Source organism: Melospiza georgiana, chromosome 16, assembly GCF_028018845.1.
Source record: "Melospiza georgiana isolate bMelGeo1 chromosome 16, bMelGeo1.pri, whole genome shotgun sequence".
Classification (NCBI taxonomy): Eukaryota; Metazoa; Chordata; class Aves; order Passeriformes; family Passerellidae; genus Melospiza; species Melospiza georgiana.
The window spans coordinates 14,210,837-14,231,180 of record NC_080445.1 but is presented as its reverse complement, the minus strand read 5'-3'; the positions used below and the strand labels follow the sequence as shown (position 1 = coordinate 14,231,180).

Here is a 20,344-nt window from a genome sequence, read left to right as displayed (position 1 = left end):
TAACTTAAAGTATATTTAGATGAATCAATAAAAAGGCTGGAAAGAAGTTTTAGTAATTTTATCAATTAATAGCCAAGCCCAGGAGGCCATCCTGCCTTTCTGCTCTGTCAGCTCAGGGATTTCTCTCTTCCCAACAGTGTTTATGTAAGAGCTGCATGGTAAGCAGCACTTCCTATAAAATATTGATCAGCTGAGCCATTAGCTGGAATTCAAGAGACAACTATGTCACAGCAAAACCAGAACAATTATTGCTATTAACTGGAATTTTTGGAGATTAGTTTGATATTTGAGCATGTCAGGAAATACAAATTTCTTCTAAACAATAACACTACGAACATATGTTACAGCATGGTTACAGGACATCTTTACAAAGGTAATGGAAAATAGGGCAGGTTTCAATTTCAGCCATGGTGTGGCCACAGATTTTCTATTACTATTTTTGAAAAAGAGTACAGAGAGTCATAGATCATTATGGCTGGAAAAGACCTCCAAGGCCATTGAGTCCACCCTTTGACCCAATATTACTGTGCCCACTAATCCATACTGTGAAGTACCATGTCCACTCGTTTTTTGAGCACTTCCAGGGATGGTGACTCCACCACTGCCACGGGCACCTTGTGCCAGTGTCTGACTGCCTTTCCAGTGAAGAATTGATCCCAGTATCTGATCTGAACTGGTCTTGGCACAACTTGAGGCTGTTTCATCCTGTCCCTGTTCCCTGGGAGCAGAGCCCAACCCTTACCCGGCTGTCCCCTCCTGTCAGGAGCTGTGCAGAGCCACAAGGTCCCCCCTGAGCCTCCTTTTCTCCAGGCTGAGCCCCTTCCCAGCTCCCTCAGCCCCTCCTGGTGCTCCTGACCCATCCCAGAACACTCTCCAGCCCCTCAATGTCTGTCTTGTCTTGAGAGGCCAAAAACTCACCCCGGGATTGGAGGTGCCCAGCACAGGGGATGGTCACTGCCCTGTTCCCATGGCCACAATGTCACTATTTTTACATTAGCGCCATTGGCTTTATTTTACGGTATGCTGGGGTCTTCAGAGGAGAAGGGACCGCAGGAGGAAGGGAGGCTGGAGTGAAGTGCTTCACTGGAGAAGGCTCACCTGGAATAAAGAAAATGGGATTCAGGGAAGGAGAAGCCACAGCAGGAAGAACTGGGGCTGGAGCTGAGGGGGATGAGGTGGGACCAATACGGGAACATCACCTGTGAGCAAGGGTGAGGGATGCAGAGCTGGGGAGAGGAGAGGGAGCTCTAGCACCAGCAGAGAGAAGCCCTGTGAAGAAGGAAAGCTACGGTCCATCTGCGAGGAGAGATAATGAAACCGAGGGAGCGGTGCAGGCGAGATAGCGTCAGCCATAAACAAGCGGAGAACGAGGAGAAAAATAACCCAGCGAGTTTGCAGCGGGGCTCGGGCTGAATTGTTTGGTGAAGTGCATGTTGTCTGCGCATGGCAAATGTCAGCCGGTGGGGAGGGCGGTGGCGGGGGCAGCCCGGGAACCCCGGCGCTCGGCCCCGCGGACTGTCCCCGCTAAGGTGCCGCCCGGCCCCCGCCACCCTCGCTGTCCCGTCCCTGCCTCACGGAGAGCGATATTGACATCACACCCGTCCCTGTCTGAGGGGACCGTCCCCGCTCCTGCCCGCGACCCTCGCACTGAGGCGGGAAGTGTGTGTTTGTGTGTAGGGGGGGGCGCGCTCCCGCCGCGCCGCCGCGCCCAATTGGCCAGCGGGGGCGCGCTCCCGCAGCCCCCCCGAACCCCCCCCCGCGCCGTGAGGAAGATGGTGGCGGCCGCTTGAGCGCGTCCCCGCGCTCCCCTTCCTCCCCTCAGACGGGCGGGCGGGCGGAGCAGAGGACAGCGGCTGCTGCTGCCGTCCCGGCTGGGCGGGCGGCTGAGGGCGGGAGGCGGCCCCTCGTCGGCGGCCGTGCGGGGAGGAAGCGGCGGGCAGCTGCAGCCGACATGGAGGAGCGGTCCCCTCCCGGCGGGGGCCTGACGTCCCCCCCGCGGGGCTGAGCCAGCGGCCCGCCCGCCCCGCGCCTCGGGAGGGCTGCGGGGGAGCGGGGCCGGCGGCGGGCGGCGGCAGCCCCGGCCCGGCTCGGCCCAGGCGAGGGGACTATGCGGGGCAGCCCCGGCGCGCAGTGTGCGGAGCCCGGCGAGCGGCCGATCGCCGCGGCGCTGCCCGGCCGCCCCTACGCGGCGGGGACCGGAGGAGACTAGAGGCGACTCTGCGAGGAGCCCGGTGGCTTCGGCAACCCCAGAGACCCAAGTCCGGCGCGGGCTCTTGAGGAGGAATTGACAACATGGCTTCCCCACCGCACCAGCAGCTGCTGCATCACCACAGCACCGAGGTGAGCTGCGACTCCAGCGGGGACAGCAACAGCGTGACGGTGAAAATCAACCCCAAGCAGCACCAGGGCGGCACCTCTTCCAAGCACTGCAAGTACAGCATCTCCTCCAGCTGCAGCTCGGGGGAGTCGGGGGGCGCCCGCCGAGCCGGCGGAGCGGGCGGCACTGGCTCCGGCCTCCGCCGGCAGAAGAAGCTGCCGCAGCTCTTCGAGAGGGCCTCTTCCAAGTGGTGGAACCCCAAGTTCGACTCCAACAACCTGGAGGAGGCTTGCATGGAGAGATGCTTCCCGCAGACGCAGCGCAGGTTTCGCTATGCCCTCTTCTACATTGGCGTGGCCTGTCTGCTCTGGGGCATCTACTTCGGCATACACATGAGAGAGAAACAGATTGTTTTCATGGTGCCGGCTCTGTGCTTCCTCCTGGTATGTGTAGCTTTTTTTGTGTTCACTTTCACTAAGACTTATGCCCGCCATTACGTATGGACTTCGCTGATACTCACCCTCCTGGTGTTTGCTCTGACCCTCGCTCCGCAGTTCCAGGCTCTGAAGCCTGTCTCAGGAAGTGGTGACATGTCCAACCGGACTCTCCCGGCAGATCCCACGGACACTTGTCTTTCTCAAGTGGGCAGTTTTTCTATGTGTATTGAAGTGCTCTTGTTGCTTTACACAGTGATGCACTTACCCCTGTATTTAAGCTTGTTCCTGGGACTGTCGTACTCGGTCCTCTTCGAGACCTTTGGTTATCACTTCCGTGATGAGAACTGTTTCACACCTCTGGGAGCTGGTGCGGTTTACTGGGAGCTGTTGAGTAAAGCCTTCCTGCACATCTGCATCCACGCCATCGGTATTCATTTATTTATCATGTCCGAAGTCAGATCAAGAAGCACATTCCTGAAAGTGGGGCAATCCATCATGCATGGAAAAGACTTGGAAGTGGAAAAAGCCCTGAAAGAGAGGATGATTCATTCTGTTATGCCAAGAATAATAGCCGATGACTTAATGAAGCAGGGGGATGATGAAAGTGAAAACTCCATCAAACGTCATTCCACCTCAAGCCCCAAAAACAGGAAGAAGAAGCCCTCCATACAGAAAACCCCCATAATATTCCGTCCCTTTAAAATGCAGCAGATCGAGCAAGTGAGCATTTTGTTCGCGGATATCGTCGGCTTCACGAAAATGAGCGCCAACAAATCAGCCCACGCCCTGGTGGGACTCCTGAATGACCTCTTCGGACGCTTTGACCGTCTGTGTGAGGACACTAAATGTGAGAAGATCAGCACTTTGGGAGACTGTTACTACTGCGTGGCCGGCTGCCCTGAGCCCCGGGCAGACCATGCCTACTGCTGCATCGAGATGGGCTTGGGGATGATCAAAGCCATCGAGCAGTTCTGCCAGGAGAAGAAAGAAATGGTGAACATGAGAGTCGGTGTTCACACCGGGACAGTCCTGTGTGGCATCTTAGGCATGAGGAGGTTCAAGTTCGATGTGTGGTCCAACGATGTCAATTTGGCCAATCTGATGGAGCAGCTTGGGGTGGCTGGCAAGGTCCATATTTCGGAAGCTACTGCCAAATATTTGGATGATCGCTATGAAATGGAGGATGGCAAGGTGGTGGAGCGCGTCGGTCAGAGCGTGGTAGCCGACCAGTTAAAAGGTACGTGCTTTTATTTTGTGCTTGTTTTTCTTTTGTGAGGTAACAGAGTTGCCCCAGTGCCTGCTCTGTGCTTGCTGACCGTGTTTTACATTTAACTCGGTGTGCTGACGATCACAAACACCGGGGGAATTACAGGATAAAAGATGCCAGGGAGATAAGCGTGAGAGATCATCTGTGGTACTCAACATAGGCTTTGAAACTCAGCGCTCCTTCTGAGAGTGTTGCTTTGCAGGGAGGAGAAGGTTCATGTGTTTGCTGTCTGCGAGAGGTTTTTGTTTTACTGTTGTGTGTCATCCTTTAATTCTGTAAGTAAACTTGTTAATTGACTCCATGTGCCATACAGAGAGCATATGTGTTTTGCAAAATTATGTATATCTGTGAAAAGGTTTTTTTTGGCATCAGGAGAGTTGGGACTGAGAAGGCATTTGGGAAAAATGACAGCTGGATTCACAGAAAGAAATGAGCACTGTAGATTTGGCAGTTTGATATGGCAAGTTGTTGCAGTTTGGAGTTAGGCTGGAAAAAGTTACTCAGGTGGCTCAGTGAGCTGGCAGATGCTCTCATTTCTGCAGCTCAAGGGATCTGGGGATGAAATGGCAAATTTGCCTTTTGGAGAAGAAAATTAAGGATCCTTCGGTTCCCCTTGGTTAGAAGTCTGATTTTCATTTTTTCACAATGTTCATTTTGAAGGGAAACTCCTGGCTGCTTTCTAGCAGCCCTTAGAGGCGCGTGCAGGAGGGTTGTACGAGCTGAGGGTTTAATTGTCTCTTTTGTCAGAGCTGTGTCTCTCCAGTGCCCTGCCTTTGTCTCACAGAGAGATTGTTGTCTGCAGTGCTCCCAGTCCAAGGTGGGGAGCAGATGGATCTAAATGGGAGTGGAATATGTAACGAACCCTGGCATGCCCTGTGAGTTTATTTGTTCTGCTTATAAAAATACCCATTTTGATGAAGTAACCTGGAAAACTGAGTGGAAGAACCCGAAGGAGTCATAAACTGGCATAGTGATGGAGGAAGGAGATATTTGTGGCAGCAAACACAAAAGGAGGCCGGGATGGTGGTGGAAAGGTCAGTGAGTAAGGACGTGGGGACAGCACTGCAGAGCAGTGGTGGCAGTGGCAGCTGCTTGCCCCTGGCAGGTGCTTGTTTTGATGTGACACAAAAACTTATTTTTGGTGAGCGAGCTGTCTGCCTGCACAGGGCAGCGTGGCTGCAGCAGGAGCCTCCCAGGCAGCAGCGACATCAGCTGTGACATTGCTGCCTGGGGCCACGGGGCTGAAGCAGATGTGTGTCCCTGGGCTTGGGCTTTCTGCTCGGCTCCTAAAAATACCGATTCACTGAATTTCTTTGGGAAGTGTTGACACTGATGGATTTCAGTGGGAGTGTGTTTTCAAGAAAACAGCATAAGATGTAACCTCGTTGTTACTCTAAGATGAATTTTGCTGTTCTAATGGAAATAGATTGAACAGGTTGTAGAGGAACAGCCCTGTGATATTTCCCCCTTCCATGTACCTTTACAGCCAAATGCAGTGTGAAGGCTGTGTTGTAGCTACAAATAAAATTCAATATTTTTGCTGCATTTATTACTGTCCTCAATATTAGTCCCAAACTGACATGAACTTAGCTGTGGAGACTGCTCCTAAATATTCTTATTCATTTGTTTATATTTTCTAGGAGATCACAAGAGCACTGTGTAGAGCAATTATACCACATGCCAGCAGTGGGTTTTTCATGGTCTTTCTCAGACTTCTGTTCTGTCCTTGGTTGCCATTTATCACGAGAGGGCACAGGCTGCTCTGCCTCCTCAGTACAGAGGTTTGGATTTTGCAGCTCTGAATGCCTTTCACAGCTCCTGCTTCAGCCAGGGTACTACAGATGGACAAACTGACATGCAGTCTAGATAAGATGAGATTTGCTTTGTGAAGTGACATTTAATGGTCTCTTCTTACCCTGAAGTGTAGCTGCAAAAGCAGCTGGAGCATGTGGTAAGAATTACTTTAACAAGGAATATGGGTTGGGCTTTGCTTTTTCCCCATTTCACTTCTGTATTTTTTTTTTGTAGAGCTGTAATCAGCTGCCATTTCTTACCAATGTCTTATGCAGTTATAGAAATCAGAGGCTGTGTGTGTTTCTAAGCCAAGCAGACCTTTGCCATGACTTTGCCCTTAGCCACAGGTTTGTAGCACACTTAACTCTGTTCCCTCCCTGCCCAGACCCTCAGGGGATGTGGTAGTTAGTGGGTGCTTCAGAGCTGCCCATTTTTCCTGTTTCCTCAGAACTTTGTTCTGCAGCCAGATTACTCAGCTTATAGGTAAATGCCATCAGGGGAAAATATACATCAAAGGCAATGATAAAAGCCATCAAACAGCAGTGCCAGGGGCTGGTGTGCAGGATCTGCTGCAGGGGAGGGTTTTGTTAGGGAGCAGCTCTGAGATTTAATAAGGAAAACTGAGATTTCACCTCTTAATTAATTGATCTCTGCCAAGCACCTGCTCAGTTCTTGAATGGAGGTGCTGTTAGGAAGCTTTGCTTTACTGTTTTCCCTGAAAATCTGTTGATAGTAGCAATAGAGAAGAGGAAGTTTGTAGTGGTTGTTTAATTATCTCATACCCTGTACTCTCTTCAAGTATAAAAGTGCTGTACAGATAGCACACATAAGCTTTGTTTCCCTACCAGTACTTCAATTCTCAGCTTCCTTTCAACCTTTGATATCTTAATTATATCCTATTTTTGATGCTGTATGTCTAGTGTATTATCTCTTAATTGTCTGAGCTGCAGCAGCCGTAGCTATCTTTGAGGCTGAGTCAACAGGAGCAAGTAAACTCTTCAAAGAGCACAAGTAGGAGGTGCTGAGCACACCATGTCCACGTTCTGCACACTTCAGGACTTGCACCTAACACTGCTTCTGGAGCAGCTCTTGGAACAAAAGCCCCTCTGTGGCTGGAGCATGCCAGGCTGCTCCTTTGGCTGCCTTCACCCCCAAGGAATCCAGGTGCAGCTCTCCAGGGTGTGGGGAATCACTTGGGAAACTGCTTCAAAACCCTGCTCCCCATTCCCTTTGAAACACTCAGCTTCACGTGCTCCAGGTTATCCTAGTGCTGCTCTTCCTGGATTTGGAGATGAGGCAAAACTCAATTTCTTTCTGGAATCTTAGGATGGGAGTATCTTATCTTCCCCCTTTGCTTCCTTGGCTCCTTAGTGCAAGCAGGGAGGCCCTGGTGTGTTCCCTGCAGTTTCTGACTTTGGAATTAAATAGATGGTGTCTAGAAGAAATGAACAAGGAGAGCTTACCAGTGATGCCTTGCAAAAATATTTGCCTATTTCTGACTGCTCTAGGTTTTAAGATTCCTTAGATCCCTGTTTTCACAGTACCTGATCCCCTTGGATGTGAAGGGAGTGCAGGAGAGTTTTGCAGAGAAATTTTTGAGATCCACAGATAAACCCCAGCCATCAGTCCAATTATATCTTCCATAATAATTTTCCTGTAGGATTTGAGACAATTCACTTTTTCTGTTTTCTTGCAGAGCTTTCTAGCAAATAAATTTATTGAGGATTGTGAGATACTGAGAGTCACATAACACAGGTTAATGTGTCCCTTTTGAGCTCTGGAGGCAGAGATCTCTTGGGATAGAAAAACTTCTGCTTATGGAAATATTTTTGTTTTGCTCTGTTCTTCTTGGTTGTTTGCATTTCTCTTTCTTGTTGCTTGGGAGGTCACAATATTGCTATTTACCAGCCAGCAACTCTTCCAGAAATATCAGGGTCACTGGCATCTTGTTTTTTAAGTGCTCAAAATAAGTATGTTGGGGCAAGAATGCTTTCTCTGTGTTTATAGGGCATAGCACAGCAGAACCAAGATTTCATTTGGGGCCTCTCTGTGTGCACTGATACCCAAAATAATTCCCAAACTTTTTGCAGCCAGACATCTCCTTGTTAAGTTTGCCTCAAGGAGTGGCTTTATTGCTGTACTCCTGTTAGAAGCTCTTGATAATACAGCCACACTTTTCTCTCTGATTTTATCCCTTATTTCATCATGGAGAAAGTGCTGAGGGATTGTTGTGCTCTCTGTCACCTGGCTGAGGCAGGGCTGGTGGCACAGGGAAGGGTGGCTTTCACAGCAATTACTGCAGGAGCACCCACCAGGTCACCTGTGGCCAGCAGTTCCTGATAAAGCTTTTCAAAGATCTCCTCTTGATGTGCTGCTTTCACTGTTCTCTGTGTTTCTTTTAATATTTACTAATAATTTTAAATGTTTCTTTAGTAATAAGTAAATTGGTTATAAAAATCACCATTTTGCTCAATGGTGAAACCTTTTAGTCCATGAATAAATAGCCTGGCTCTTTTCAGGGTGGCAGCCTGTGAGCTTCTCCCATGGCACATGGGCTGCAGCTCTGCTTGGTGACTTGATATCCCACTGCTGCTTCATGTTTGGGTTGCAGGGAGCAGGATATGGGTGCTGCTGAAAGACAAAATCTTGGGTCAAGTTATGAAGAGAAATCATTGAATTTTTCTTCCCTTCCTCCCCTCTGCAGCTGCTCAGGGAAGAGCACCCCTGACAAGCACTGGAGCCTGCCCTGACTCCCTGGCCTTTACCAGCACTGGGCACAGAGAGAACCTGTAGCTGTCATGTGCTTCTGGAAGTTCAGAGGTAGATGAAAGATCAGATGACAGTTTTCCTTGGCCTTTTGAGCCCAGCCTGCTCAGTGGTGAAACCTTTTAGTCCATGAATAACCTGGCTCTTTTCAGGGTGGCAGCCTGTGATCTTCTCCCTTGGCACATGGGCTGCAGCTCTGCTTGGTGACTTGATACTCCACTGCTGCTTCATGTTTGGGCTGCAGGGAACATGGCAGGGGTGTTCCTGAAAGACAAAAATCTTGGTCAGTTATGAAGAGAAATAATTGAATTTTTTTCCCTCCGCTCTGCAGCTGGTCAGGGGAGATCTTAAAACAAGCCCTGGAGTCTGCCCTGCCTGCCCTGACTCCCTGGCCTTTACCAGCACTCTGCACAGAGAGAACCTGTAGCTGTCTTGTGCTTCTGGAAGTTCAGAGGTAGATGAAAGATCAGATGAAAGTTTTCCTTGGCTTTTTGAGGCCAGCCTGCTGGGCACAGTGTAAATCTAGAAGGCTTGTGCTTGTGCCAGCAGGATGGCTCTGCAGAGAGCTCCGCAGATTCAGCTTTGCTCTGGGGCTAAGGGCAGCTTTAGTCCTTAGCAAGTGAAGGTTTTGGAGTCAATGAGGGGGTTAGGGTGCTTGTCTTGTGTCTTGCCAGCTGCTGTGCAGGTCTTTTTGTTCAATTTCTGGTTTCATCATGTTCTATAAAAGTAAGTCTTTAGATACAGGCTTTTTATATTTATTGAGCTGGCTTGTGACACACTGATTCTGGATTTCACGTGTTCTGATACTGATCTGATGATCAGGCCAAAGTAGACAGAACAAATGTCCATTTTTTAAAAAAATGGTAATTAGATAAGCATGTATATATATTTCTGCTTTCCCACAAACAGAATTTTAAGTGCTGCTCATGATAGAAAATTGTAGTGACCAGTCAGTTTATCAGCTTTACATAATCTGACTATTAACTGTTGTTGAGGTAGTGAGGTTCATGATTTTATGTGTGACATAAGGTAGGGAACCTCATGTTGTGAGGTTCATGATTTTATGTGTGACAGTGAAAATAAAATATCATACACAGGTTGACTTCACTCTGGTATTTCAAAAATAGAAAGTATTCAGTGACAGATAAAGAATAATAATTAGAGGTAATTTGCACAAAGGCATATTGCCAGGGAGAAGCAAATTCTACATTGATTTAACATTTTGACATGATCTGTAATTTTACCATGTAATAGCATAAAGAAAAGGAGGTAAATAGTGACTGTAGTTGCTCAACCTGGTTCTTGTCAAGTCTTCACTCTGTGAAGATGTCTTTCACAGCTATAAACAAAAGAAAGAACTCAGTAGGAAAACCTAGTGAATACTGAGCTTTCCAAGTATGACTTGATGAAATGACAGAACTTTTTCTTTAAGTAAGCCTGAGTTTGTGTGCAGGTACTGCCAGACCTGGACAGGAAGGTCACAATTTCTTCACATTTTGAGGAAGATTTTTTTGAGTTGCTCATAGTTTTATTTGTGCAAAACGAAGTAGAAAAAAATCTCTCCATTAAAAATACTCACACTTCAGCTGCTTTTATTATTTAAGGGAAACTTGGATGTTGGCATTTGAGGCTTTGAGTTTTGATAAGTGGGACAGAGTGAAAAATAATTTATAAACAGTGTTAGAACTTGTGTAAGGTTCTTCACTTTGAAGGGGATGGAGCCTAACCATACACTTTATTTAACAACACGGGCTCTGATTTCAATTTCTCATGTCCTGCCACTAGTTAATCAATAAGTCAATGCAATACTGAGGGTCTGGTTGTCAGATGTTGCAGCTCTGCCTGCTTAAACCCTTTAGCCCTGAACACTGTGGGGTGAAGGAACAGTTTGAACAGACCTTAAAACATTTATATCCTGCAGGAACTGAAGTGAGCATGGCCACAGTGGAGCTTCATTCCAGAAATCTCAGGTCTGGGATACTGGAGGGACAGTGTGGCTTCTGCTGCATCCTTGATCATCTGCAGAGTCTTTGACCTGTATGTCTGCCTTTGGTTACCCCAAATCTGGGTGCATGGTGTACACAGGTACCCTACCAATTCAAATCTGAGTTTTCTTCTCCTGTTTACATCAGAAAATCTTGAGAGGTAGGTAACTGCTTAAATGCGAGAGATCACCGTTTTTAAATAAAAGCCTTGACATGGTGCTTTTTGGGGAAAAAGATTGATGGAAAAGACAAAACAAAGTCAAAGACATATAATTTATATTCATCTTCTGTCGTGAGGAGGATGCATTATTTGAATGGGTTGTTTGAAACTCTTTTTGCAGTTATTTCACACTATGTACTTGTGCTAGTAGGCAAAGAATATAAGAATTTACATTCACCAGTTTTAAAGTACAATATCACTGGATTTCAATTTGCTGTAGATTGCCCTGGAATATTATTAAAATGAGGAAATTAGAATTATTTCTGACCATCTACAGTTTGTGTGTAAGCTCTCTATCTTGATCCTGGATCACAAGCTCCCTCCATCCATCCTGGCTCTGTAAGGAGAGACATCCATTCCTCTTTGCGTTACAGCTGACACTTGAAAATTCTCTGCTATTTTTAGATGATTCTCAATCTCATTTCTGTCCTTTGAAAAGAAAGGAAGAAAAATAAATTCCTAGCCTTTAAATTTTTAACTTCCAGTGGGAGTTGCTTTTGCAGAGAAGCCAGCTAGTCAATATAGTCTCATTAACACATTTTAACAGGTGCTGTTATATAAGTTTGCATTATTGTGATGGCTCTTTCATAGGTTTGGAGGGAATTGTTGGAACTCAATTTAAAGAGGAGCCATGCAGGGTTTGAAAGTGTAGCTGCTTGCTTCCAAGTAATAATTTGTGAAAATATAAAGTGGCAGTTGGAAGAGAAGCCTAAATTGGGGATGTACCATGGAATTACAGCTCGTTCTTTCCTCAGAGGTCGTGTTTGGGCACGGCTTCTGTCTTAGGCAGCAGCATAGATTTGGCTGCTGAGGTGGTTCTGGGAAGGCATTTCTCAGTATTGGACTACCCCAGAAATCTTTACTGCCCTTTCAAGCCAAATTGTTTCCACCAAATGAACATTCTCTTTCATTTGCCCCCCCAAATGTTTTAACCTTGAGCACTAAGCCTTCTTTGAGGGATTGGTATTTTTTCATGGTTCTGAAATTTCTTTGTGGAGGAACAACATGTTCTAGATATATTTCTTCAGCTAACATCCCTCAGGATCACAATCTCCCTCTCAACTGCTTGTAAATTTTTTGAGTTTGTATTTGCTACAGTAACTTACTGTGGGGATTCTTGGCAAACCATGTAAATAACGATTATATTGCAAGTCTTTATTTCACTGATAGCACTTAATGTTCCTCTTGTTGCACGTATAAAACTGTTGCCTTCAACTTGACTTGATAAATTTAGAAATCACGTTGCTGTCATAAAATAGCATTACTTCTAAAATCTCCAAAATTGGCACAGTCCAGAAGAACTGGCTGAATAAAGTCCACTAGAGCTTGGTGATGGGATCTTTCCTTCTGCCTGCCTGCCTAATGTGTATGGGAACATGCAAACAAAGGAAAAGTAACATCTTGATCATCTGCTCATGAAAGAGCAGTTTGCTTCCTTTTGGTGGTTTTTTTTTTCCCCTTCAGCTGAAGTTAACTCAAATCTGCACGGGCTGGAATTCCCAGAGAACCTGCTGGGTACATGATTCCATAAAGCACAGGTCCTGCCACTGCAATGGGGACAAAGGGGCTGGGCAGAAAAGACCTCAAAAGCATCCAAATCCAGCTGTCTCTGTTTGTAAAGGCTTAATTTCCTTCCAGTGTTACTGATTTTTAGGCCTTGATGGGAAGGCCTTCAAAACAGAGGGGGAAAAGTGGAAAGCAAAACTAGCTGATAAACAGTACCATTGATATTAACAATTATTTGTATGTTTGAAGGGGCAAAGTTGTTGTAGTTTGACTGTGTTTAACTGCTCAATAAGCTAAAAAAACCACTAAAAACCCTCAGCAACACCCACCTAATAAAAAAAGGTAAAGTCTATAATTGAAATAAAACATGCTATGAAACATTGACACAGACCACAGGAAATGTATGAAAACTACTTCTGATGTTGGATGCTTAATTCTTGAAGTTTATTAGATAAATGAGCGTGTTTGAGTCAGAAATGGGATCTTTTCAGTGTTTAAATGTGCAGCTTTGCTGTTTGACTCAGATGCACGTGCCTGAGAGATGGAGCAGAAGTTAATCTTTGTTTGTGCTGTTTTCAGATGACCTCCCTGGGAAGCTTTTTCGTAGGTGTTTCCAGTAGTTCTTGGAACCAAATCTTTGCTTCTTTAAGTGGTGTTTAGTGGCCATTTGAAGTGTGTCCTGTAGGTACTGAGTGTCTCTAACCTCTGACCGACTTGGACGGGCGAGCAGCAGATAAATCTCCTGGAATTGCTCAGGGCCTGACAGGAGTGGTGCTACAGGCAGGATGTCATGAGGAAATGTTCCTCTATAAGGGCATTATTTGCAAAGAGACCAGGTACAACATCAGCTCCAAATTTCCTTTGTTTAGACAGCATGATGCTTGGGAAAAGCTGTTCCAGCAGGTCTGAGCTCAGTTTGTGCTTAGAGAAGAAGTGGCCACAGGCTTCCAGGGCAGGGATGGAGACCCTGTGGTGTCACACACTGTGACTGTGCACCAGCAGATAACCAGGCTTTGGTCCAAGGCTTTTCCAGCTTTTCCCATCTATTTCCAGGTTTTAAAACTTGGCTTTTATTTGGAGTGGGTCCAGAGGAGGCCACTGAGTTGATTAGAGAGATGGAGCACCTCTCCTGTGAGGAAATGCTGAGGGAATGGGGAATGTTCATCCTGAGAAGAGAAGGCTTTGGGTGACCTGGTGGTTTTCCAGTACCTGAAGGGAGCTGACAAGAAACATGAAGAGAGATTATTTACAAGGGTCTGGAGGGACAGGACAAGGGGCAGTGGCTTCCTATTGCTGAAGGGCAGGGTTAGTTGGGATATTGGGAATTGGGAATTGTTCCCTGTGAGGGTGGGCAGGCCCTGGCACAGGGTGCCCAGAGCAGCCGTGACTGCCCCTGGATCCCTGGCAGTGCCCAAGGCCAGGCTGGGCAGGGCTGGGAGCACCTGGGACAGTGGAAATTGTCCCTGCCCATGGCAGGGGTGGCACTGGATGGGTTTTAAGGTCCTTCCAACCCAAACCATTCCATGATTTTGGGAAGTTGTTTGCATCTGTCTGACTCCCTGTTTGGGACTGACCTTGCTGGTAAGATCCATGTTATGAAAGAGATTCTCTCTCATGCACATATAAGTTACTAATGAAACAATATGAGTAGTGTTTAATCTTTCACTTGCTGCTTGGCAATGTGGCATCATCTAGAAGCAGAGAGTGTTCTTAAAAGTACCATGTGAGGATGAGAAAATTTATTATAAGTTGTTTCATAATTCCAATAAACTGTTGAAGAGAAACATACACACCCCGTGCCTCACCCGAGGTTCTGGAATCCTTGATGATCAGCAACTGCATTTTTCTGCTGAGAATGTTAAAGTAACATATATCTGTCTTTGGTTATGAAACACTGGTGCTGCTGGAAATTTCTGTGGATACAGAAATAAACAAAAGGTCTGTTAGTCTTCACTGAAGTAATATTTTCTTACCTGTGTCAGATGCTTTAATTTGATATTTGATGATAATTTTCTGCAGATAAGTCCGAAAATCTTACATAAAGCTGTTGAGTTCATAGCATTGTGGAATGATTTGGGTTGGAAGGGATCTTGAATATCATCTAGTTCTGCTTCCCTACCTTGGATGGGGACACCTTCCACTGTCCCAGGCTGCTCCCAGCCCTGCCCAGCCTGGCCTTGGGCACTGCCAGGGATCCAAGGGCAGCCACAGCTGCTCTGGGCACCCTGTGCCAGGGCCTGCCCACCCTCACAGGGAACAATTCCCAATATCCCATCCATCCCTGCCCTCTGGCACTGGGAGCCATTCCCCCTTCTCCTGTCACTCTCTCTTTCCCCATGTATATGTGTATATATAGCATTTCAGTAACTATGTGCACCCTTAGAATGTTTTTTTTATATGAAAATGATCTGAGTTGTTGCTGCAGTCTGTTATTTCTCCAGAATCAGATGCTTGGATCGTGTTTAGTCAGCTTGGAAAACGTGTTTAATTCTTGTAGCATGAATGGCTGTGTGTTCAGGAACTGGGTGACACTAATTACTAAAATTTTGCTTGGCTCTGTTTAATAGGGAGCATCACAGAATTTACCTGTTGGCAGTGCAAGGTGGGTTCAGCACATCAAGAATGGCATTTGGCATTTTTAAGTGTGAAGGCAGAGGATCCTGACAGGAAGGTGCTGTTTCTGAGCCCTGGGATGATCCTTTTGCTTTGTTGCCTATCCCTGCTCAGAGATAGAGCCAGTTTGGCCATTGCTGTTTGCTGATCAGGAGTCAGGAATGATTTTGTGTCCATAATGGGGTACTGAAAGTGAATCAGAGCATAAGGGAGGCATTTTTATCAGGCACAGTGTTTTCTGTGTGTTCTAAAAAACGCGTGCGTGATGTGGCTATATTTAAAATGGAGTACATCTGTTATGCATTTCATTCTTTCCAAGATTTCAGGAGGTGACAAAGTTGGAATTTGTCTTAAAATTCAGATTAAAATTTTGTTTTTCCAAGTTAGGAGATTTGCCTGCTTGGCTTTCATCCTCACCAGTGTTTCTTTGAAGCAGTGTATTTGCAGAGCACTTAAAGAAATGGTATTAGTTATGTATTTTGGGATTTAGGTTGTGATGGGAGTTGTATGATCCTAATATCAGCCCCAGCCAAGTGTGCAGCCAAGAGGGTCATAAATCACTGTGAGTTGTGCTGCTGCTGTAATGGAGTGGGATTGTGCTGACGGGGCATTATTTGTGTGCCTCATTTGGAGCAAAGGATTTGTTAATTCTTGTGCTGCTTATTAGTGCAGCAGTTGGACCATGCCCCACCAGTGTTTGGGGCGGCTTTTGAAACACCAAATCCTCTGAATTCAAATGGCACTTGTTGAAGTTTACAGTTTGAATTGTGACACTTCAAAGAGGAGCTGGTTGGTTTTAAATTATTGAATGAAATAGGTTTTAAATAGCAGAATTATTGATTTGTGGAAATAATGTGATTGTTTGTGTTAAATGTCATCTTTGGGATGTTATGGTAACACAACAGCCTGGGTGAGGGAAATACATAACACAATTCAGGAGCTGCATCTAATATACATTGAGCATGCCTATAGCCTGTCTAAATAAAACAGCTTTAAATGTAGCCTATGACTCACTGATATAAGTAAAGCAAAATGTTGCTCCAAAAGTCTTTGCTGCTGTATTTAGGTGATTCAGTATCAAATCAGAGAATCACAGAATGGTTTGGGTTGGAGGGGTCCTTAAAGCTCATCCAGCTCCACCCCCTGCTGTGGGCAGGGACACTTTCCACTGTACCAGGTTGGTCCAAGCCCCATCCCAGCCTGGCCTTGGGCACTTCCAGGGATTCAGGGGCAGCCACAGCTTCTCTGGGCAACAAACACAAAGAGTTACTCTATAAACACAGATTTTGGGGGTCAGAAGAAGGATGACCTGCTGTATTTATGTATTTTATTGCCCTTCCAATGCATGTATAAAATTACAGCCCTGCTGTAATGACTGTTGGAGGGCAATCTTATGGAGAGTGAGGCAGTGAAGTATAGCTGGTGTTAGATATCATTGAAAGGGTTAATTCTTGGTACTTTTTTTGTAAACTGAGGCGAGGAGCAGCATTGACCTGATGATGCCTCTGCTGCTGCCTGGGCTCCCCAGGTGCTGAGGAGCCAGGGGGGCTGAGCCCAGTGAGGTTTGTGCTCACAGAATGACAGCAGAAAGACCCCAATAACCCACTCCATGTGTGCTGAGGGGCTGTGGATGATCAAGGAAGGAAGGAAGGTGAGGCAGCCTGAATTCATGGCTGGGCCACAATCCAGGAAATCCAGCAAGGATCCCATCCCTGTGCTGGAGCTGCTCACAGCTCTGTTAGAACCTTGCAGGACAAAGAAATGCTTCTCATTTTCTGAGCTGCTTCTTTTCCTGGTCTGACTTTGCCCTGTCTCCTAAATTGAAGGAAATCATGCTTTACTTTCAAGGAAGTTTTGATTCATATACATTTGGTTATTTCCATGTTAATATATATCTGAACCATGATAAATGGGGATGAAATTTTACTTTTTAGTATTTACTCTTTCCTTTGTCAGGGGATAAAAATCTCCCACATTGGCACAGTACAAGCACTGGAAAGATTACCAGGTATTTGAATAACTGGTGTGGATTAAAGGAGTGGTATTTGTGCATGGATATTGCAGTGGGAGGGTGGGTCAGGTGCCTGATTTGAAAACTCTTTAGAATCTTTTTATTTTCCTGATGAATAAACTCACCTGTGGCTGTGGAGCCCATTCCTAAAACCCCCTTGTCCAGACATTTTGCTGAGTGGGTCATTTTTGGCCATGCCAGCTCAATAACCTGCCAGAGGAGATGAGTCCTCCATCCAGCTCCACTTCAAGCTCTTGTTGGGTGTCTCAGGGGCTGTTTTGTGGTGTTCCTGCTTGCTCTTACAAACTTCTGGAAAACCCTGCTTCAAACTTCTGGAAAACCCTGCTGTTTCCTGTTCCATGAAGTGGAATTGTTGCCAGTGTGAGGAATTTAAATGTGACACCAGACACATCCTGAAGATCTGGTGTTGCTTGAGATTTCTACTGCACATTGTGCTGTGGGAATCCTAGAGCCAGGTTTAAATCCCTGTGTTCACTTCTAAGCTGTGCCTGTGGTCCATGAGACACTGCAAGTGCTGCTCTGTGCTGAGGCAGGGACATGAACTCATTTATTCATAAGAAACTGTGCTAATGTTTTGGTGACAGTGGTTCCCAAAATGCTGTGTTTGAAATTTGTCCAGAAATCCAGGTGCTTGTTACTGGAGCAGGGTTAAATGGACTAAATAGTGAATAGTGAGTAGCTAAAATTAGAATTACTGTTCCATGGGACACAGGGTGTCTCACTCTTTTTATTTTCTCATATCACAGTCTCAAATATTTTCAGCCTACTGCATTTTTATTCACATGTTGAAGGGGGAATAAAGGGGAGAATTGTACTTTGTGGCAGTAGAAATCCTTCATAAAATAATGGGAAGTCTTAAAACGTCAAATCTGCTTTTGGATATTAGAATGAAAAGAGATGGGGGACTGTGGGCATACCAGGCACTGACATTCCAAAAATGGGATAAAGGATTGCAAGTTCAGCACAATAGCATTTGAATTTTATTTTATTTTTGTAATTTGTTTGTTTATCTGTTTAAAAACAAAGCATTTAATGACTACTCTTTCTTTTGCACTGGCTCTAGAAGACAGAGGGATTTTAAGTGACACTTTTTGGGAGGAAGGAAATGATTCTTTAATAGCCTAAAGTTTTCAAATGCTGCTTTGCATCTGGGGCAATTCTTGCTGTTTCCTGAACCAAAATTTAACTTTTAGGGTGTTTAAGATAGAAAGAACATGCTGAAAGAAGAAATATCTGAACACACTGAAATAACAATATCCACGATTATTTTTGTTATTTTATGCTCCCCAAAGAAAATTCCAGGACCTTTAAAACATGGAGGAGCCTCCACCTGTGCCAGATGTGGAAGTGGCTGATTCAGTAAATATATCCAGCTAATAATTTTGTTTTGGATACAGGGACTACTTAGCACAACTGTTCATGTGAGCACTTCTGTTGTCAGCGTGTCTCCATGTGGGGAGAAATTGGGAGTTTTTGAACTGTCAGTGTACATTGTACAAAAAAGTTCACATGCTTTTAGCTGCTTCACATGAGAAGTTCACATATTTCTATCAGCCAAGAAAGCAGAGAGCAAATGTATATAAACCATGAAAATCTGAGAGGTCATCACTAAAGTGATGTTAACAACACAATAAATTGAGTTTCTTCATGTTTGAATCTCAAATATACTATTATCAGATTTAATTGCTTAATTTAAAAATATATTGCCCTTTTTGATTTTTTTTAAAATCTACTTAAATAAGCTGTTAATTGATGAAAAAGTTTTAAAAGAATCTAAGTGAAAGGGAGATTAACAGCTGATTTTTGGCCCAGTGGGGATGATTAATTCCCATGATCTCCTGAGCACTGAGACCATGGTGCTTCTCTATTTTGTGAGCTCTCCATGAAGGCTGAGTTTTCCTTCCATATGCTCTTCCATGTTCTTGATTGCAGATTTTAGGGGCCACACAGGAGTTGAATTTTCTCTGTGAAGCACAACCCATGATAACTCATGTGCTCTGAAGAAAGGTCGTATTTGCTGGTAGATCATTCTTCCTCCTCCCAAAAAAACCTGACAGCTGTTTTAAGAAGTTATTTTCAGGCTGGAACGTGAAGCTTGGAAGAGAACCAGGCTCCTTTATATACAAACTTTACAGTCCTTGTCCCCCACATAAAAACTACTCCATATTTTTAAGTTTCATGGACTTGCTCATATGTTAATTCTCTCATTTATTCCCCTCTTTTTATTTACTTCAATATTTCTTAGTATTTGTTTGCCAATAATGCAAAAGCATAAACAAGTAGTGATGGATTTCATGGGGGGAGTTGTAACAGTGTTGCCAATGCAATTTGCTGATATGAAATAGGAAAAGTGGGATTTGCAGATATTGGTAATATTGTTGTTTCTAGCCATGGAACTGAAGAGCAAAACTGACCTCTGAGCAGTATCTCACATATTTTGGTGCAAGTTTCCAAGGTCCCATAGCACTGTAGCAGCTTTTCTCAAAATATTGTGGCTTTTTAAGATAATTTTTAAGTGTTTGTTTTCATTGTTCTCTTGCAACTGAAGATAATCCCTGTAGGCATTATGACTGCAAAATATTTTAATGGGATGGAAGCTGTTAGGGGAAAATACTTATTCCTAAATTTTCTTTTGTATTTTTAATTACCCATTAGATTGTATCTTCTGAGAAGTAAATTAGAGAGGAATTTCGTGATGGTGTTTGGAAAAACTGGAAGGCAGTGGTGAAGTGAAAGCCAAAGGCAGGGTGGGTTACAGTGTGAGAGAAGAGATTGTAAAAAGTTAAAATCTGCAGGAAACCAATCTGAAGCACTTTTTGAGGGGTGTTTTCTGTTTAGTCCTTAAATCTCAGAAGTTGTTTCAATAGTAGAAGAAACATGAATTAAAGAGATGTGAACTAAATGCAGAGAGCAAGTGGGATGGATGGATGGATGGATGGATGGATGGATGGATGGATGGATGGATGGATGGATGGATGGATGGATGGATGGATGGATATCTAGAAAAGAGCAAGGAGCTGCAGTTCCTGCAGTCTGGAGGGAAAAGCTCTGGATGGGAGAGATGGCCACGTTCTCCAGACAAGGAAGGGAAGGAGCTGGAGCTGGAATCTCTGTGCTTGAATGCTGCAGGAGCACTGCCTTGGTGGGAGCACCAACACCTCCAGCAGGGATTCAGGAGCTCTGTGGGAGCAGCTCTGGGCTGTGGCCTTGGGGCAGGTGGGCCTGGAGTGATGAGAAAGTAATTCAGCACCTCCCAGGAGGCACTGGAGCAGCCATGGATCATGGGGATGGATCACTGCTGTGCCACTGGGAATAACCACACAGTGTTCAGCAACAGGGCATTGCAAGAATTTTAATCCTCTTTCTGAATAATTTGAATAATTTGGCATAGAGCTGTTGCTGATTTA

General features: G+C 45.2%; 1 protein-coding gene across 2 annotated transcripts in view; it reads left to right on the top strand.

Annotated features, from left to right (window-relative positions):
• The first annotated feature begins 2,126 nt into the window (after positions 1-2,126).
• The window catches only part of ADCY9 (adenylate cyclase 9), an 86,863-nt gene continuing 68,645 nt past the window's right edge, over positions 2,127-20,344 (top strand). For both annotated transcript variants that reach the window (XM_058035909.1, XM_058035906.1), the window contains exon 1: positions 2,127-3,991. In XM_058035909.1, the coding sequence (XP_057891892.1) occupies positions 2,293-3,991 (1,699 nt within the window). In that variant the 5' untranslated portion in view covers positions 2,127-2,292. The remainder of the gene's footprint in view (positions 3,992-20,344) is intronic.